The sequence below is a fragment of the Oenanthe melanoleuca genome, chromosome 12, assembly GCF_029582105.1.
Source record: "Oenanthe melanoleuca isolate GR-GAL-2019-014 chromosome 12, OMel1.0, whole genome shotgun sequence".
In the NCBI taxonomy this organism is placed as follows: domain Eukaryota; kingdom Metazoa; phylum Chordata; class Aves; order Passeriformes; family Muscicapidae; genus Oenanthe; species Oenanthe melanoleuca.
This window is the reverse complement of record NC_079346.1, coordinates 13,157,226-13,178,542: the sequence shown is the minus strand read 5'-3', so window position 1 is coordinate 13,178,542 and position 21,317 is coordinate 13,157,226. Positions and strand designations below refer to the sequence as shown.

The 21,317-nt window shown below is 38.3% G+C and overlaps 1 protein-coding gene across 1 annotated transcript in view; it reads left to right on the top strand.

Annotated features, from left to right (window-relative positions):
• The window catches only part of CACNA1D (calcium voltage-gated channel subunit alpha1 D), a 164,218-nt gene that overhangs the window by 85,668 nt on the left and 57,233 nt on the right, over nt 1-21,317 (top strand). The window contains exons 9-20 of the mRNA XM_056501221.1: nt 612-781; nt 9,127-9,214; nt 9,894-9,920; nt 11,459-11,619; nt 12,200-12,425; nt 12,570-12,777; nt 14,329-14,449; nt 15,572-15,686; nt 16,368-16,437; nt 17,015-17,084; nt 17,820-17,964; nt 19,443-19,572. Coding sequence (XP_056357196.1) covers nt 612-781; nt 9,127-9,214; nt 9,894-9,920; nt 11,459-11,619; nt 12,200-12,425; nt 12,570-12,777; nt 14,329-14,449; nt 15,572-15,686; nt 16,368-16,437; nt 17,015-17,084; nt 17,820-17,964; nt 19,443-19,572 — 1,531 coding nt within the window. The remainder of the gene's footprint in view (nt 1-611; nt 782-9,126; nt 9,215-9,893; nt 9,921-11,458; nt 11,620-12,199; nt 12,426-12,569; nt 12,778-14,328; nt 14,450-15,571; nt 15,687-16,367; nt 16,438-17,014; nt 17,085-17,819; nt 17,965-19,442; nt 19,573-21,317) is intronic.

Genomic DNA, 21,317 nt, shown 5'->3' with positions numbered 1-21,317 from the left:
TGCAACTGATGTTTCTATTGTGCTGCAGATGCAGCACCCCCTACCCAAAATACTTTCAAATATCAGATCCAGGTCATTTTATCAAACCAGACTGAAATGCGTGTTTCAAAGTTAGCTCTTAGCACAGGCATTTGCTAAACCAAATATTTACAGAGCTTAAGTCCACTTACTGCAATTAATGTGCAGTTTCTTGAGCCTGTCAGCTTCAGAGGCTGCTGGCCTGAGTGCTGGGTTGATGACAGGGAGGCCAGTTCAGGCCACCAGTCTGACCATGTCAGTCCCCATGCTGCCTACAGAGATGAAAGCTTTTCTTTTCCTGGACCCACTCCACACTCTACCCTTCCCACTCCACAGCCATGAAATGCTGCACAAGCAGCTGTCATAGTCCTTCCAGGAGATCAGCCAATGTCCATGAAAGCTCTGGAAGCTGAGATGGAACGTGGTAGGGATTTGCCATGACTTCTTTGCACCTCTGCCTTGTTTTCAAAGCAGCTCAAATCTTCGTTGTGTTTTCTGTGTCACTGTGCTAACCTGCAGTGTCAAGACTTTGATCAAAATGCCAGGGAATTTGTCAATCAGTGGTTTCTTTCTGCTTTATCTGCATTTGACAGAGAATTTTCCAAAGAAAGAGAAAAAGCCAAGGCCCGAGGGGACTTCCAGAAGCTGCGTGAAAAACAACAGCTTGAAGAAGATCTGAAGGGATATTTAGACTGGATTACCCAGGCAGAAGACATTGACCCCGAGAATGATGAGGAGGCTGATGAAGAAGGCAAGAGGAACAGTATGTATTCCTTCCTTCTACTTTGTGGGGACAGTTTGACTCCTCCTGGGGGGTTTCACTGCAGCCTGACCAGTGCTTTCCCCTTCCCAGTCTGCAGAAGTGTTGGGTAGCAGAGCAATTGTCTGCTAATGTGGAGATGCTGAGTCATGGAAGATAATTGGGAATTTTACAACAAAATTCTGCTTGAGGTGTCCATGTATAAATCACTGTCTGCATTCAGTCATTACTGAGACTTATAAACTTCACTTTGTTTGTGTTCTGGAAAGAGTTAGTGCAGAGAAGCCATGTGCCACTAAATGTCATTGTAAATCCTTAGAATGTGTTTTCCTGTGGGTGCATGCAAGGGAAATAATAATGGTACAAAGAGCTTAAAAATATGGCCAAAGCTACAGTCAAGAAATAACCTTATGCTAATACTGAGGATTTTTTGTTGTTGTTTGAAGCAGGAAAATTACATTCTGGGTCTTTCTTTTTGATATTCAGAGTACAATATAAAATGTTTTTTACTGCTTGTCTTAACTGGGTGTGCAATAAATGAAATCTTGTAGGATTTTCTCTTGACACTAAGAAATATAATTTATGATGTATTTATTTGACAATAGGCTATTATAAACAGCTAATTTATCCTGTAGTGACCTCTTGTGCTTCTAACTCAAGTCCTAAGGTATAAGAACAAGTTAATTTCATCATACTATAAAAAATATTAAAGTTATAATTGATTTCCATGTATCTGAAAATTCGTGTAACAGCAGTATTTTAATGCCATAATTTAGCAGGGGTTATTTTAGCCTCTTTTTGGTGTTTGCAGTACAGTAGTTAAAATTTTCATGAGAATTTTTAGGGTGATACATAAATAAGAATAGATTCAGGATGTGGTTACTGATTTAACACTTAGTCTGAGATTTAAGTATAAATTTCAGTATATATTCTAATGCTACTTAGCACCTTGTTATCAATGTTACACTGAAAAGTCATGCTATATGTTAATTTAGATACCATAGAGTATTTATAAGGGTAAATAAAAGACAACTCAGAATAGCATTTTCTATGTTGAAATGATGCATTACCACCATTGCTTTTCTTCTAGTGTTGCTAATTTATTGTGAACTGTTCTTTTAAGTCACAATATTTTCAGGTGCAGTAAGTGTCAAAAATTATGTGGTTTGATATTGAATTATCTGATTTTAAACTTATCTCTGTATTGTAGAGATAGTAGCAGTTTTTTCAAAATCTTTGCATTTCAGAATTTTATTAGTCCTCCAGTTCACAATGAAAGCAGAGTATGGAACTGTGTTACTGTCTGGAAGGACACTGATTTTATGAGGGGCTGGAAGGAAACTTGTGGGTTGTTGTTGATTGCAGAATTATTGGAAAGGAATAATTTATGTCTATTGGAAAATGTGTTGCACAAATAAATTTTTTATCTAGAACAGAGAAAAAAAGTCAGAGTTCCCTATACTTAGTTATTGCTACTAATGTGTGGAGGAGAAATAAGCTGTGGGTTTGAGTACCAGTATAAAATCCTAAGCCCAAGATGTAAAAGATGGCACATTTTATGGAGTAAATACACTTTGTACAAGGCTGCTGTGTAGAATTGCAGGTGATGCTGAGCTCACACAGAGTGTTGGATGACCGGGCTGTCAGCTGTGGTGCCAATGGACTGGGTTTGCAGGTGAAATCCCAGGAACATTTTTTGTCCTGTTCAAACTGGATGTTTGTTAGTAGGCTGCAAACACCCCTATTTGCTCTGGCATTCCTTGAAGAGCTTTGAGGGCATACAGATAAAAAAATACTTTGCATAGCTACTGAGTTTGAAACAACCTTTAAGTCTAAACTGTTAACTTGGGCATAATTTTGGGCTAAGTTGAAGGTTGTAGAGGACTTGCAGAGTGAAAACAGAAGGAAAGTAATTAAAAGAGCTTTAAGAGAAGTGCCAAGAATTTAATTTCAGGCAGACATATATGCTTTTGTGTGGAAGTTTCTAGTGAATAGGCAATCTCCTAGCACTCCTGGATTTATGCATATGTCCTTAAATATGTGGCTTGGTATTTAATTTTTATTGTCAACTGCAACTGCCTGTAAAGGAGGGAGGGTTGCTGAGTTGCTCTACCTCCTTTTTTTGGATATTATTAGGAAATAAATTTAGTTGAAGTATATTGCTGATGTTTTTACTTGAGCCATCTTGGAAGCATGAAGTAGAGCTGGGTCCCAACATTGTCAGAATAATAATTTTCAGGCTTCTTGGCAAGTATACCCCTGCTTTGAATATCTAAACCTCTGGGTAATCCAGATTACTGCTGGTTTATGGTGCTGGAAGATCACTATGGTGCTCTTCAATGATGTAGAAGAGCTCTAAGTTTAGGGTACAGAAGATCTCTGTGACAGGCAATGATAGAGATTTCAAAGATGGTTAAGCCAGTGATTAATAGTTTCTTGTGTAATTGTTTAAAATTGTAGTTTTAATGTACTGCAATGCCCCCCAACATTTGAAAATTCCTAATCAGAGAAGTCATTGAGTCATTTATTTATGAATCCTCTGCATTTGTGCATCTCTGCTGTGATAAATGGGCAGGTATTCAATGGTGTTAAATAACAAAATACCTTTTAATTACTAGAATTATAAACATGCCTTTAGTGAAAGTTGGAAGTCTTTATTGTGAACCAATAGCTGCTTATCCTGAAGCCAGTGCAGAAACTTCCATTGCCTTCAAAGCAGTGTGAATTTAGCTCAAAATGCGAGGATCCATGAGAGGTGAGGGGTGTAGCTGTGATCAGGTGTGCTGCTGGTGATTGCAGTTTGTTGTGCCTAACCTTGCCTGTGTTGTGTGTACGGACACGTTTTTGTTTTCCGCGGTGCCACTGCTGCCACCTCCCGCGCCGCTGCTGGGATTACATGTGCTTCCCCAGGGCTTACACTGGCTGACTTAATGGAAGACAAGAAGAAAAGCAGACTTAGCTGCTTTGGCCGTTCTTCCAATAAACATGGTAAAACGTGTTCGGATTTGCAGTTGAACTTTTCCTTTGTGCAATACTGCATTGGATGTGGAAGCTTTCGGGAGCACAGACTGTTTGCATTTCTATAGCCAAGGCTCAGCCCTCATAGCATGGAGCTCCCTGTGCATGCAGACCTTCCTGCTGGTTGAAGTGCATGTTTCAAACTGAGCTGCTGCTCTACCTCCCTGAAGCAGAGTGTCTCATCCATTCAGATTTCCACTGAAGTGTCTTTGTCTGTGTCTGCCCTTGAAGAATAGGTTTTCTTTTCGGAAGTCAGGTAAACCAGATCAAAAGTGTATTTTAAATTTGAGTGTGAAGAAAGCAATAGAAGTATTTTACAAGTTTTATAATATTTATAATATTTTATAATATTTTATAATATAATATAAATATTTTATAATATTTATAATATTTTATCATAGTGTAAGCTTAGAACAGCATGATGGTAATATTTACTATTTACTTTTGATACTTATGATGTAGACTCTAACAATACACAATGAGCTTTTACTGTATCTCCCTTTGTTATTGATGGTTTTGTTTCTGTAATTTGTTTTATTCACTTTTTCCCACCCACACTGGAGATGGACAGGAAGTTTAGAGTGTGATAGTTATTTTCAAATTTGTCTGTTTTAGTACTGGCAAATGCCCTGTTTTGACATGAGCACAGTTGCAATAGTTAGGAGATTTGGTTTTAATCCTATCTGCAGCTAAGTTATTTGACCAACTGGCTTTCTTGCTGTCCTAAAAATCTCTATTGTGGCCCAGACTGAGGCTGATAACTCTCATCCAGTTACTTTAGAGAATGCAGAATTCTAAGTCAGAAATTGCTGGGACCTGACACACTCAGTGGCTGCTGTGTCACAACTGGTGCCTGACCTTGCAAGTCAAAAGCAGCCCAAACTCATGGGCACAGACTTGGATTCTTCTGCCTTGCAGGGCAGGGGCACCTTTTGTGAGTAAGGTTTTTCCAAAGTACAAATTAATGGCCTGAGTTTTTCTTCCTGAGTTAATGAGATGATTATGCTGATCTGAGGAGCTGAAGCTTAGACTCTCTCTGGGTTAGAAACACCACACTAAGTATTTTTCTTTGTATTCCCTCTACCTGGATTTCCATTAGAAGCAACAGGTGTGTAGCATATCCAGCATTCCCAAGGTTCACAGTGTCATCCTTCAGGCTTTAAGTGATTGGTTCAGTGATGCTGCTGTAACAAAATCTGATTAATTTGCTCTCCTTCCACTGCTATGCAGCCATCCTTATATTGCTTTTCCATGGTATGCCTATAAAAAGAGAGAGCCCATAAGAATGATATACAACAGCATTAAATCTGCACTATGAAAAAAGATATCTTGCTACACTATCATGGGGAATATCTTCCAAACAGACTCTCCATAAACTGAATTTACCCAGAGAAGCTTCACAGTCAGAAGAGATAGTGCCACTTCTTTCTGAAGTGTTTTCTGGGCATACAGCAGACTTAGGAAAATTTGAGATGAATTTGCAATGATAATGTTGTCACTTTGGGGATTTTTTTTTGCACTGTTTCCCTACCCTCTGACTGCCTCAAAAATTTGGTAAAAAGGATTCAGAAAATTCAGGTACTAATTTGAGAAAAATTAGGAAAATTTTGGAGTTCAAGGAATTGGTTGACTGTTACTAGCAAATAGAAGATGTCAGTTTTTGTAAGACTGATATAAAATTTTGCCAGCTTAAAATAATGCCAAGATTCTCTGCAGTAGCCAATACTGATGAGCTGTGCAGATCACTCCACTTCTGCAGCACTTCTCCTTCAGCACATGTAACCACAAGGCTGCCCAACATGCACCAGTGTGCAAATTACAGTCTATGGATTGAAAATGTACAGTTGAAATTGAAACAAGTTAAAATTTTAACCATTTACATTAGAGAGGAAAGCATTTCTAACAATAATACTTGACACCACAGTTCAGTAATTCAGGTTGTAATTTAGCCTGCTTCTGGATTCTACAGTGAGACTGAATTGTTGGATTTCAGGATTCTGGAATTTCTCTAACTCTGGAATTTTTCTAGCTCTACCTGGTGAGGGCACATCACTGCTGATAGACAGTGGCTTGCTCTTCAGTGCATTAATTATGTTTCATCCTGGAGCTGAGTTTGAAATCCCTGCTCCAAAGTCTGAAAACTCCATAGAGCACCTCATGAATACAATGGATTGCTTTTCTTGTGTTATATTCTTATAAACAGAAGCAAAATGTAGTAGTTGATGTATTTGACCTGTTTTCTATCCACTCAGGAAAGTATTAAGCTGCATGCTGTATGGGTTGCTTATATTGTCTAATGCAAGCATTCTTTTGTTTGAAACCAGTTAGCTTAATTGAAGAGATTATTAGATCTAGAAATCTAGATAATCTTGCCAGTAAAATAAGGGCAAAAGGTGAACAAAGAAAAGAGAAGATTTGGCATCTTCTTTTCAATACTGGGGTGCCAGTACAGATCTCAGAGCTGACCCTGCTGAGATCAGTCTCTCAAAAGTCTCTCAAAATCGTGTGCTGTGTTTGCCTCATGGACACCACCTGCCCTTATGGAGCTGTGGCCATGGAATTGGGTTGCTGTGAGACCTGGCAGGCTGCTTGCATTAGCAGAGTGGATGTGGACATGCAGTGCTGCTGTTTTCTTCTGGCTAAAGACCTGATGACTTGCTGGCATTGCTGGAGCTGGACTTCCACATGGTGCCTTTCTCAGAACTTCTGTCAAGTTTCAATTTTGACATATAAATTGCAGTGTAATGACAGCTGAGTTTCTAATGTGAATTGATTCTCTTTTGTTCCCTCTTCTATTTGTAATACAGCACCTGCAAGTCACTGATAGAGATGGAGCAAAGCCCTGTGGTGTCTGAAACACAGTAACATCCTGATGTATTTAATAATTAGCAGAACTGACATTCATTTCCATAGGGACAAAGATATTTTTCTTTTGTTTTTTTTTCTTCACATAATCCTGTTCAAAATGGGCTGGTATTTGTTACTGTGGGCTAACACATAAAGTCAGGATAATCTTGAGTTAAAATTACAATACTTCACTTTTTACATGCATTTGCATTACTTTCATTAAATGCAGATTTTTGTCACACAGTGGAGTAACACTTTATGAAGAACTGGATTCTAGGTGCCTTTTTTTTTTTTTTAAGGAGAAGGAAGGGTTGATAAATTTGAAATACAAGTGTGGGACATGTTACACATATGCAATAATTATGGAAGTAGGCCTAGTTGTGTTTTCCTGATAGCTCTTAATAGTCTGTGAAACAAGACTTCACTCTTATTATACAGTTGCCCACCTTGAGTGCTGAAATGTTCATCATTAGGTGACTAAAATGCTGTGTTTTCTAACATCAGTCAAGTCACCTGGCACAAGGCAGCTGGTTCAGTTCTTTACCAGAGAGGGAAACCTCGTATATTATTTCAAAAGACATTGGCATTTTCAAATAAAATTCTTAGTTCTGAAGTTCTGGACTGTGTTTGAAATAATTGAGTGATTTTTTTCTTTAACCCTTTGAAATTTTAATAGTTGAATTTGAACATCAAAGATTTTTTTCTTTCTGTTTTTAAGTGAAATTCCTTTTGAACTCCTACTGTAAGCTGTGAAGTTCTTACAGTACTAGCAAAATTCAGTGTTTTAAAATTGATGTATAAAGAGAAGCATGATATTAGAATTGAGACACTTGCAGGTGCTAACCAGAGACTTTTAATATATATAACTATTACAGTAATATTTTAAAAGAATCATCAGAACAGAAGAACCTTGTGAAAGAAGGTTTTGCTGTGCTTACTGCCTGAAGTGCTTTGTTTATTCAAACAGCTGCATGGACATTTTGGATCTTTCTTTGTTATGCCACTCTGTTTAACATTTCATATAACAGTGACTTGCTTATGGGGACAGATTCTCAGCTGTTGCAAAAGTAGCTGAGCACCTGGCCTGCCCAGAGCTGTCAGTCTCCAGCTTGGATGGGATTGATGGGCACAGAAACCAAAACAGCACTTCCCACTCCCTCTGTCTTCATCTCAGTGTTGAGTCAATATAGAGGCTGTGCAGAGACTGTTTCTAACAGTTATCACTTTGTACCTGATTTGTACACAAACCAGAAAATTCAGGGTCTGATTCTTAAAGCTCATAATCCTTTAGGCTACCAAAATAGTGAGATTTCCCTGTCAGAAGTTGGCAGTGTGACCCCTTTGCTCTCAGTACTCTTCAGTCCACAGACATTGGCCTAAAGCCTTCCCAACAAATCAAAGCAAACAAAATAAACCAAACAAGCAAACCATCAAAACAGTGGAAGGTACACACCAGAATACCTTTAGAATGCTCTGTTTTTCTTCTTTTGTTCTTGCTGTTTTACAGTAATTTCAGTGCATCTTGCACCTCTCTTATGTTTCCTACTTTAAATGGTATTTCTACTGTATAGACCAACAACATTAATTTTCCTTTTTCTTGTTCCTGAGGTTTTCCTTTCCTGCTTGCTTTGTAGACATGGAAGTAATGCTTTCCCCTGGGAACTACTGAGAACTCTGTCTGTTCATAATTTCCTAACTCTTTTTGACTTAAGGTGTCCTCCCTCTATATTTCAGTTGATTTGAAGACAAATGGTGATGACCCAGCTGAAAATGAGTTTTTTCTAGAAACCCATCAGCTACAATTGCTAACCACTCAGTAATGATCCACTCTATGTGTAATTCACTCTGTGGCAAGTGTAATTGTCCCCTTTTTATTAGCAGTAATTCTCATCATGCTTTGAAGGACCATTCTCCCATTCCCCATGCTCCTGCCTGCTGCTCACACAGTATTTGCAGGCACATTTGCTTTCTTGCATCTTGCCTCAATAATTCATAATGTCAGTAAAAGCAGAGAGTGGTCAGTGTGACCATGATGTGATTGTTGCTCCTTTGTTTGATGATATTTCTTGGAACCAGTGAGCTTGTTAACAGCTCTTCAATTGAAAAGCACCTCCAAAGTGTGAACAGAACACTTCCCAAAGTGAAAAGTTACAGAATCTAGCTCAGGTTAATTTCTTTGCTGGGGCTGCATACTCTTTGTACAAACCTCCTCTACTTTACATTCTGCAGTGAATTGTAAGCAATTACCTTGAATCACTAAAAAGAAGCAAACAAACAAAAAAAAAAAAGTCACCATTCTCTCTGGAATTCTGTGTGCTTCCTTTGGGTGGAGGAGGACGACTGATGAAGTTTGCCTTCATCGACCACTCCTCAGCTCTTCCAAGCTCTCAGCAGAGCTGGAGGCATTCCTGGCCAGGCCAGGAGAGCCCAGGTGAGCAGTGCCCTGCCTGGTGCTGGCTCTGAGCAGTGTTGTGTCCCCACAGCGAGCATGCCCACCAGCGAGACCGAGTCGGTGAACACGGAGAACGTCAGCGGCGAAGGGGAGAGCCCGGCGTGCTGCGGGAGCTTGTGGTGAGTGCAGGGGGTGCTGAGCTCACCCCAGCACCTCACAGCATCCTCCTTTCCCCACTGTTTGCTTAGCCAAAAGTGCCCTGAAATAGCCAGGCTTTGTATGGCACTTGCAGGAGTTTGCTATTAGACAACTATTACAGTGTTTGCTAAAGCGCTCCTAAAATTCTCAGGTTAAGGTGTAAAGCAACTCAAACTCAGCTTGCAGTGGTATCATGATTTTCTGAAAGCTTTTATAAAATGTGATTTTTGTCCAAAATTATAAGAAAACAAGTTTCTAATGACATGTAAAAAAAATTAATTTTCTGTTAAATTGTCCATGATCTGGAGAATATGTATTTTTAGACAATAACTGAGTGTATGGGAGTATTTCTATAACCCATGGTGTTCAGTCTTTATTTGCTCAGATTTTCATGATTTCCAGGCAGCTTCTACATGTTTATTCAAGGTTTATTTACTGAGTTTTAAAGGAGATTTCCTTTCTTTCACAGAGAAAATTTGTCATGCTTTAGAAATGGTATCTCAGAAAATAAATAACAGACAAAATAATTTTAGTATTCATGATGAATTTTGTTAAAAGTTTGTTCTATGTATATGTAATGCCAATGCAAAATTCTAAAGAAAAACAATTTGTTAATTAATTATTCTTCGTTCTTAAAAATGTATTTTTCTTTTCTTCTAGTCAAACCATCTCAAAATCCAAGTTCAGGTCAGTATTTTCCTCTTATAATCACATTCTAAGGTAAATGCAAAGTCTTGGTTCAATTCTCCTCACTCTTCTGGGCTGAGGCTCGCTTCAGCTTCTGGAATGTTACTCTGCAATGTCAGTGCACTGTGTTTGAGCACAAAGTAAGTCAGGCCATAACTTATCAAGGATATTGTTTTGACCGTAATGTCAAAATGCCTTTGGATCAAAATAGAAAATGCTTTTCACTGTGAGCTCACCTACCTGCTGCACTACAAGTCAAAATAGAAGTTAATCTTTGGGAGCATGCCTTTACTTGCATCAATCTAAGGGAAAAATTCACTGCTGTTCTCATTTTTGAATTTTTGTTTTATTTCTGTAGTCTGTTTATATATACCTATGTTATTCATACACATTCATATATGTACCACTTAGCTATGCTTTCTTGTCACTGGTTCCACACATCTTTTTGGGAAAAAAAGCAAATAGCCCCATTGGCTTTAGAATGCTTGGAGTTATTCAGTTTGAGCCTGCTTGTAAGTCTTATAAGTAGAGATATCCCACCATTATTATTCTTGTCTCATGGACTTCAATGATAGGATGTTCTGTAAGTGTAAAAAAATTCAGTTGAACTTACCCCAGGGAGTGAGGCATCTTTGTGATGGCCATGGACACAGCCCTTATAGCAGGGGATTGGCAAGATAAGAATGTTCTTGAATGCCATGTTGATTTAGGTCAGGACAGGATATTTTTCCTTTATATGGTTAGAATACCACAAAGGCTTGAAACGTCTTTGTAGTGATATCTGAAACCAGTATTAATTTCCATTACTACAATATAAATTTAAGGTGCATAAAGAAAACTTAGTTAATGCTTGAACAGAGTTCCCAGAAGTGAAGCAGAGATATCTAGTTTTATGAGTCCAAAGATATATCCTCACTTGTGAATTCAACTCACATCTAGGTGCAGCCTCAACTTGTCACTCTTATTTATTTCACAGACATTTGCCCACTGACACATTTTCAGGGCACATCAGTAGAAATCTCCAGGAATTACTGAAGATTTCTGATGTTATAGGGTAGATTTTTGAAAGGTGACCTCAGCGTTCCTATTCTGTTTAATCCTCCCAGAATTCTCTTTGGGGTTTAACTCAAAGCCTACGTTTTTAGACTGAATTGAACTTGAATTCTGAGTTGATCTATTGACTTTTCTTTATCGGTATTAAGTGTATGGGGACTAGGAAAGACAGAAATATTTCATTACCCAGTGAAATGTTAAATGCAGCTTAATCTAATTATGTCATAGGCAATTGGAGCCTCCAAATATTATGGTTTACATTTAGAAATCTATAAGGAAATACAAAAAAAGGAATAACACATTAGCAGTCCTAATCTGCAACTGGTAATGATTTATACAGCTGTTGAAGTATTATACACATAATTATGAGAATAGACCTGCTCACACATACACAGTTGCGCTGGTTTTGTACAAAGAAGAAACTCTCCTGAAGTTCAAATGTGGTTTCCATATAATAATAAATTTATTTTTATTTGAACTTTCAGTCGACGCTGGCGTCGCTGGAACCGCTTTAACAGAAGAAAATGTAGGGCTGCAGTAAAATCTGTCACATTTTATTGGCTTGTTATTGTCTTGGTCTTTTTGAACACATTAACTATCTCATCAGAGCATTACAATCAACCTGACTGGCTGACCCAGATCCAAGGTACAGTCCAAAATTATTTGTCCTGGTTTTGACTATGGATAGTTGTGTTCTACCAGCGGCTACTTTGTACTTTGCCATTTTGTGGTTTGCTGTCTGAAGGATATTCAGCCCAGTCAGGGGGAGATAAAAGAAATGACTGAATGTGGTCTTTGATTTCCATAGCTGTAACACAGCTTAGTAACGCAGCAGCACAGACCTGGCAATGCTAAATTGTAAATACCTGTACTTTTATCATGAAACTGTGCTTGAAGGATGAGGAGGAAGTGGGAACTGGCACAGCAGAACTTGCTGTGGGCTGGTTGCTTGAGCTACAGTGTGGACTCAAGCTGTGAGCTGAGGAACCGTGAACTGCACAACAGATTGGAAAGATGAATAGTTTATAGCTGGCAGGAAGCTTTACATCCTAACGTAACTTTTGCCACTTAAGCATCAACTACAGCCCAACATAAAAAAAGCAATTCTTCCTTTTTAGGCAAAAGGCTGCAGACTCATGTATAAAGTATAGTACTAATATGTTAAAATAAAAATGGAATCTATAAGGCAATTCAGAATATTTTTTTTCTTTAATATTTTGTTCCAGATATCGCAAATAAAGTTCTCCTGGCTTTATTCACCTGTGAAATGTTAGTAAAGATGTACAGCTTGGGCCTGCAGGCCTATTTTGTTTCTCTCTTTAACCGCTTTGATTGCTTCGTTGTTTGTGGTGGCATTGTTGAAACCATTTTGGTGGAGTTGGAAATTATGTCACCCCTTGGAATTTCAGTGTTTCGCTGTGTTCGTCTCCTGCGTATTTTTAAAGTGACAAGGTAAGATTATCTAATACTGCTAATTCTAAGGATAGCTGAAGAGTGATCAGCAATTGTTTTGTAATACTTCATCATGCACTGCTCTTTTACTGTTTTGTTTGGGGCTCTTTTGGTGTGTGTTAACACACGCATTTTAATTTATAGGCACTGGGCATCCCTGAGCAACTTGGTAGCATCCTTGTTAAACTCAATGAAGTCCATTGCTTCACTGCTGCTTCTGCTTTTCCTCTTCATCATAATCTTCTCGTTGCTTGGAATGCAGCTGTTTGGAGGCAAATTTAATTTTGATGAAACTCAAACAAAACGGAGCACCTTCGATAATTTTCCACAAGCCCTTTTAACTGTATTCCAGGTAACTTTCTTTCATCCTGTATGAGACATTTTACCTTTGATCAACAAAACTGTTTAAGTGATCATGTTGCCTGAAAATAAAATCATGAATACTATTTATTCAGTTTACTTTAAGTAGCATTCTGCTCATTAAATTCAGTACTCTGGTAACTTTGCACCATTTGTACCATTTGTTTCATATCTTCTTTGATCTATCTATAAACATAGCTGTCGTGTTACTTCACAGAATTAAATCTCCTTTGTCCATAACTAGAGAAAGAGGTGGAGTGTTATATTTATTTTTATATATTTTTTCTGTAGCTTCATTAACTGTGTAACATTTCTCAAGCAAGAAAAAATAATAAGCCTTTAAAGAGTGCATAGGAGTCATAGCACTACAACATAAAAATAAAAATTAATTTCTTCAGAGACCATTAAAATCTAAATTTTATTAAAATCCTAAGGCAAACTTGTCTACTACTTGGAAAATGGTAGGGACATACTTTACTTTTCACTTCTTTGCGATAAATTTTTGAATTTTGGATATCAGTTTGGATACTGGAATTAGGCTACTTGGCTTCGTCTTGCTCACCATTTCCACACTTGGCTGTGTACATTATAACAATATTTATTTTCAGCCATAATAGGTCAGATTTAAAAGCTGACCCTGCAAGATTCACTTTGGTGTCAACTTCCTGTTTCTTTTCTGGAAATCTCATCTGGTGACTGCCTGGAGCAAGCAGAAAAATCTTTCAATTTAATTTCAAGAAAGGAAATATTAATGAGAAATTTCCTTAAGGAGAAAAGAGTTCACGTTTGAACTGTCATTGCCCCTACAAAAACTTAAGTTAGATTTTCTTCAGATTTTAGGCAGTCTCATTTTCAAAGGAGAATGGACATCCCTTCAGTTTTAGAAGACACTCAGGAGCAACTAACCTGTTGGGTGCTCACCAGCAATATGAATTATCTGGTTAGGTTTAGCTCTCCAAAAAAGAATTACAGAAAATGACATTTAATTATCTTAAACAACCATTTAATTGCTTGGAAGAAGAGTACTATGTGTTTTCTCAAGACTGAACTGATAATTTTTAAGAAGTTACTTAGAAATAGATGAAGTGCCCCTAAAGCATGCACTGCAATACCCAGAATTTTTATTGTAGTACAGATTTGTGGCCAGTATTTAAAAAAATAGAAGAAAAAAGGAACCTTAAAGTATTTACTAACTTGATCTTTAAGTGATGGACATTTTTTGGTGTTGCTACATATGTGGCCATATTGAAAACCAGGGCTCTTATTTTGACATGCCAAGATCAAAAAAATGCCAATAAAATTTAATTTTTATTATTTTTGCCTTTGAAATTTAATCATGTAAATGCGTAGCACAAAATAAAAGCTGTTAGAGTTAAACCCAAGCTTTCAGCAGATGTTTCTTTAAAAGGGAATTTTAAAACAATGCATGAAAAGAACATGGTATTGCTTTATGCATACAGGTTAGCTGTGTTTGTGGTCAGAGGAAATGTGTTTATTCACTTTTGATTCTATTGCTACTAATCTCCTGATCTCTGCTCCTTAGATCCTAACAGGGGAAGACTGGAATGCTGTCATGTATGATGGCATAATGGCATATGGTGGTCCCTCATCCTCAGGCATGATTGTCTGTATATATTTCATTATCCTCTTCATCTGTGGTAACTGTATCCTTTACTCTGGCTGGAGACATCTCTGCGTGGGGCTGTGAGCCAGGGACATGAGCAGAATCCTCTGGGAGGGGGTGAATGGCCACAGACAGCCCCTCTCTGCATGTGCTGAATCCTTTAGATTGACTTTTCCTTGTGCCACGTTCCCTGAGGAAGGAGAGCCAGTGATCTCCAGGCCACCTCCAGCCACCACCATGGCAGAAAGCAGAAAATGTTTCCTTCCTTCCCTGGGAGCACAGCCTTACCCTGCCTGCTGTTTGTGCCCCCTGGCAGTGCAGGGCTGGAGCCTGGGCAGTGGGACAGCGATGCTCCATCCATCCATCCATCCATCCATCCATCATCAGCCCATCCATCCATCCATCCATCAGCCCATCCATCCATCCATCATCAGCCCATCCATCCATCCATCATCAGCCCATCCATCCCTCCATCCCTCCCTCCCTGTGCTCGGGGCTGCCCCGTGGGCTCTGACTGGGCTGGGAGTGCAGCCAGGGATCCTCTGCAGGGCAGGAGCTCTGAGGCAGCTGGGATGAAGTCTGCTGGAACATTCCCCTTCCCTGCCTTCAGTAATCTGGAAACATATCCTTGGCCCCACGTAGAAACAAACTGCTGCCATTCTCAGAAGTTCATAAGAGGTCAGGAGGTGATGAAAGGCAAAACCATTGTATTTTCTGCACTGTATGGTATTTGTATCAGTATTTTTGAGTAACTGATACAGACTGAAGAACTGAATTTGATATAGATTGTTGTAGACATGAAAGACAGTGCATTATAAAAATGAATTTTTCAAAATGCCTGAACAACCTTAATGTGTAATAGACAATTTTGTATTTAGGCTTGCTCAGGCTAGCCTGAAGTTGAATTTAATTTATTAAAAAAAATACCTCAAGCATTCTACTATTTTAAACCCCTGACCCTAATGGATCTCTGCTCACTTTACAGCCAGTATCAGTCTGGTCCATTAAAAGGGTGTTATTTGCACTACACTCCAGCATCACAAACCTCCACGCTGTAGGTTGGGAACATGTGTTTTATATCTCTCACATTGTCAGTGTTTATGCTGATAATAAACCACACAAGTATGGTAAGGCATAATGTCCTTAAAATGATTTGAAATAGATATCTTGCTAAATGTCTTCTTGGCCATTGCTGTGGATAACTTGGCAGATGCTGAAAGTCTAAATACAGCTCAGAAAGAAGAAGCTGAAGAAAAGGAAAGGAAAAAGAATGCGAGGTAAAATAGATGGGCATGTTGAACCAGCAAGAGAAGGAAGGAGGAGGGTACTGAATTCTTCCATAAGGATTTTTTTATATGAATGTCTTTACCATCTACAAAATATGCTGGATTCAGGGAAAAAATAGGAGGGTTTGTCTAGACACTGAAATAATAGGCAAATAATATGATTTTAGATAAAAGTTAGGTAGTAATTGGGGTGAATTAAGAATGTAATGATAAATCAGCTGATATTTAAACATTGCAACAATAGGATTTATTGTGCAATTAGCAAAAGAATTTATCTGTTGTTGCCAGTGCACAGCTCCCTGTGGAATCAGTTCTCTAAGCCTTATATAGACAAGTAGAAAACCTTCTTTTGAAATCAGTGCAAGCCTGTTGAAGTCAATGAAAGTTGTTTGTATGAGTCCAAGGGCACAGTTTATCCCTCTAGAAAGGAGTAATGATCATGCATTGAATGTTTTAGGGATTAGCCTCTGGAATGATATTCAAAATCATAATCTTTTAAATGGATCATTGCATTCAAATGCAGTAGATTTTATTGCTCTGACACCTGCAGCTGTACAAAATATTGCAAATATTTTATTATAAGTCTTTCAAGTTTTCATGGAATTAGTATAGTTAGTTAAAGTTGTCTGTCTTTATATGGCATGCTTTGTAATTGCTATTTTATTGTTATAGAAAGGAGAGTCTGGAAAATAAAAAAAGTGAGAAGCCAGAAGGTGACCAAAAGAAGCCCAAGGACAGTAAGGTCTTTATCCTAAAACTTGTCTCTTGTCTAAGAATCAACTTTACTGGAAGTACTTTGTATTGTGCATTATACAATTTCTTTTAGAAACCTATCATTCCTACATTTTTTTGTCCAGGCAAAGGAAGTTTAGTTCTGATGCTTTGCATCCTCATAGGATCTCTTAAACCAGAAAACTCCTTTTTGTTCCAGGATGTCCTGAGAGGGGAAGCTCTTAGAGAATAAAATAGCGAATGTCAGAAAAATGTGATTTTTTTTTTTTTTTTTTTTTTTTAGGATCCCTGTAGATATTTTGCTTGATAAATCCAATGAGATCAGTGAATGATAATCTCTTAGTAGAATGTTTAAATATTCTTGGTAGCTTTTATCAAAGAGTGTTCTTATTGTGATTTACACAGCCAGAAAAATGTGGATACTATAGAAAAATAAGTAATGTCAGCTTTCCTATGTTCTCAGAGTTACTCTGCTTCAGAAAACTCACTTCTCTGACTTCAGAGGCTTATTTGGTTTGCTTGTAGTGGGCTTTGTACTCTATATTAAAATTTATTTTTCTACCTGTGCATCCCTTTCTTTGCTGTAGGTGACAATTGGTGAATATGGAGAAGGAGAGGATGAGGATAAAGATCCCTATCCCCCCTGTGATGTACCAGGTATGTGAATTCTAGCTAGAGACACATTGAAGTGTGTTTGCTAAAATATCCTAAACTTGCTCTTGGTGAATCAATTCCTTTGAAGTCAGTGAAGTTGTGCTCTCTTATCAGTGGATAAATGGGCCTGAGTATTTTCTTCTGCAGCTTCCTAGAGGGTGCAAGCAGCATTTGAGAGTTAATACTGTGAGCCTCAGGACTGTTTTGGTAACACTATCTGAATGGGGAAGCAAATTCTAAACTTCTCTCAAACATTGGGCAAAAGAGGACATTCCAGGGCTGATGATGTTTGGTCAATTTTTATTTGGCCCAGTGAACACACTTATCTAAAAATCAGTTTTCCCTGATTGTTGGGATGTATGTCACAGAAATCTGTCCTGAATTTTGAGCACCCATTGTCCAGAGCTCAGCACTCAGCTCAGGCATGGCTGGGCTGTCAAGGGCTGAGCTGAACTCCAGAGGAGTCCCCAGGTGAGGCTGCTCAGACCAGCAAAGCCTCCTAATGCACTCAGGCACACACCCACATGTGCACAGCAACCTGTATGGGAGCTTGTGACAGCATTTGGATGTTCACATATTGGGTTATAGATTTTTGGAGTCATGCCACGAGTATATATTTCCCATAAGCCATGTGTATTCTCATACAAGCTATGCTTTTGTATTGTTTTGAACAAAACCTTGATATTTTTTAGTTTGTAGTAAAAGAATGTTTAAATTAAAATTTACTTTAAATTAAAGTAGGTGAAGATGAAGAAGATGAGGAGGATGAGCCAGAGGTACCAGCAGGCCCACGTCCCCGTAGAATATCAGAACTCAACATGAAGGAGAAGATAACACCCATCCCTGAAGGGAGTGCCTTCTTCATCTTCAGCAGCACCAACCCGTAAATATCATTTTGAAAAATATTTGTTTACACATCAAGGTTTAGCAGTGGAGTAACAGACCTCCCTCCAGATCAGGAGTAAAAATTTAGTGTCTTCAACAGAAAAGAGATTGGCTTCCCTCCTAAAATTTTCTGATTGACTAGGTAAATGAGAAGAATTTGAAAAATTCATTATTTTCCTTCCCACTGTTGAAAATATAAGCATTTTGTGCACATAATCTGAGTTTCTACATGTTTGGAATGTACCCTTAAGGTGTATTATCTATGTACTATGTTAGTCAGTGGATATAAAAGATCTGAACCTCTTCTGCATGAGGCAAAATTTCTGGTAACCCTAGTAAGCTTTGTGGAGGAGAAACCAGAAAAAAAGTAGGACAAAGGTTGTATGTATTCCTCCTAGGGTAACAGCATTTCCCAGATTCAAACAAGCATCAAAGATAAAGACAAATTATTTCACAAAATCAAGAACCATAATAGTTGGATTTTGGAGAGGGAATGGAATCTTTCAGCACTTAGGCTAACTCCAGAGCATTTGGAGTTCTACACTGGTGAAGACAGCAAGCTTGACTAGTCAGTAGAAGTCCTTATTTAATATTTATTTGGCATGGGAGAATGCTGCCTTTCAGTGGTAAAGACCATCAAGTTTAAAAGATAATCAAGATAAAATGTTTTGGATGCAAAATAATTAAGTTTGTTGAACATTACAATTTGCTTTCAGCTTCAGCTAATAATATGTATTCTTGGTCTAAAATGGCCAATTTGCTTGATTGAGATACACCACTCATCTATTTAATATCAGGAGAAAAAATTTTAGCCAAGAACCTTCTGAGTCTTTAGCAGAATTTAGACAACTTCAATGTTAGTTGTGAACCTGATTCTGCCTTTTTGTCAGTTTAATCCCAGATCTGCTCTGTATTTGTGATTACCTTGGGCTCAGTGGCTCTAAGCATATGCACAGTTACACTCCATGTCATGTGGCTAAAGCCTGACAGCTTAGGAGCTTCAACACCCACTTGTCCTGTAATTCTATAAGAAAATCTTCATGGAGATTCTGATTTGAGTTGGGACCTAAGTAGCACAATGAGATCTGCAGCCTAAGCAGCATTTCGCAAGATGAGTAATTTTGACAACTTTAGTAAGAATCAAATTGAATTGGGGGTCTGGAATGATTTCTTGGTCTTTCTGACCTGTGGCTGTATGTGCACAGTGGTACAAGCACTGGAACTTGTGGTGTTCACAACCCAATGGAAACCAATCCCTCCCATGTTGCTTTAAGTGCATTGTCACTATGAGGGAATTGGATTTTGAATTGATTTACATTCTGAGGGATCAGACCCACAGCTTCAGCAGTTTCATTGCTTCTAACTGCTGATGCTCTGTTCCATCAGTGCTGGCAGAGTAACAGAAAACATGTTGTGTATTAACCATCTGCTGAATTCCATGTGCAAAAACGGTGTATTTTTGTATCTCCTCTTTAGAATTCGAGTGGGATGCCACAGACTTATCAATCACCACATCTTTACCAATCTCATCCTTGTCTTCATCATGCTGAGCAGTGTTTCCTTAGCAGCAGAAGATCCAATTCGCAGCCACTCTTTTCGAAATAATGTAAGCCCTTCATTTTTATGTCTGGAGATAATTACCCTCACAGGATACAATCCTATGGGCCTAGGCCTGGTTTTTAATTTTCATGTTAGAAACATTCCTTCTCCTTTTTCAAGCTATGCATTTATATTCCTTTTGCTCTAAGAAGCATACATCTTTAAAGACAATTAACTTTATTGATGGAATGTTATCAGTATTAGAAGTGTTTATTATTTCCATAATGCTTTTTCTGTTACTATAAATGTATCAGGTTAAAATATTCTCAAACTGAATATAATATCTATAATTTTCATATTTGTTCCTCCTTTGCAGCTGGAGTACCTGATATGCAATTACTGAATCACTCTTACTGCCTCACAGTATTTGATGCTGATTTAAAAATGCCAGTTAAAATTATCACTGTTTTGTTTGGAACAGACTCTGATGTGTCCTCTCTTGACTGCCTCTTTTATGTGGTCTTGGGGCACCTGGAGTGTCCCTGCCTGTGTTAGTGAGTGTAGGGATTCATGAGGGTGCTGCCTCCTGTCTCGTGTGGCCACTCTGAAGGGTTTGAGTTACTCCCAGGCTGGACTTGAAAATATTTGATTCCTAATTGGCTCCATCAGAAACTGAAGAAATCTCACTTTTTTCTAAATTCACCTGTAAGAGGAGGATCAGAGCATGCCCAGCTTTTGCCTTGATTCAGAAAAAAATGCCATTTTAGCCTAAAAAACATTAATTCCAGTAGTGTCTCTATTACTCAATAAAATTGTAGGTTATATGGGGACTAAACACCTGTGTTCTCCCAGAACAAATTCCTGAATCCCCCATTTTAAGTGCTTAGCTAGTGGAAGACTTAACTGTTGCTCAAAAGCACAATTATTAGACAGAGAAACAAAACTAAATCCACTCCTGTGAGCATGGATTTTATTGGCCTTGTTGCCCTTGTATCAGCTGTGTAGCAAAAATCTCACGTTCTTGTGAGTTGGGTTTGCTTCAGATTAGGTAGGAAATAGCTGGGATGGTGCAACATGGTCCATGGGGACTTTGGGGATGCTGTGACAGAACTTTCAGCCCTCTCCTGTTTTAGATACAAAAATCTCTTATTTCAGAGATTGTCACAGAGTTAGAAAACTCTTGTACATCCTGCAGGAGAGCTGGGTCTGCTGAGGCTGCAGAGGTTGTGTCTCTCTAGTTCTTGCTGGTGTTGGTGCAACCTCTGAAAGTCTTCTTTTGGCTGTTGGCATTCTCTGAACATTTTTCCAGTAAGTTTAATAAAAACCAGAAAGCTAAAAACTTTCTTCAGAGGTAAAAAGAGGCCAAAGCACAAAGACACTCTTCATGCACTATTCAGCAGAGCAGTGTACTTCCCATATCTATAAAGCTGGACCAATGTAATCCTATAAATAAATCACACTAATGGGTAGGAAAAAGAGAGAGCTGGTGAAGAATACTGAAATTGTTATTATAGAAATGGCTTCAAGGGCTGATAATTGTATTTGTAACTAGAGGAGCATTAGGAAAATGTAAGTGTAGAGTGGTGGTAACTGAAAAGATAATTTCTGTTTGGGACACAGACAAACTGTGAGGGATTTCAGGAAGGCATTGCCCTCTTGTTGTAAGTACTCTCACAGCCTGTATGATTTTCTTTTTACTGCCTTGACAGTTCGCATTCCTTCCATCAGTCAGGTCAGCAACAGAATGAAAGTTTACAACTGGAATGCCTTTTTATATTTAAGTCTAGAGTGAATTGGTTACTGATTAATCTT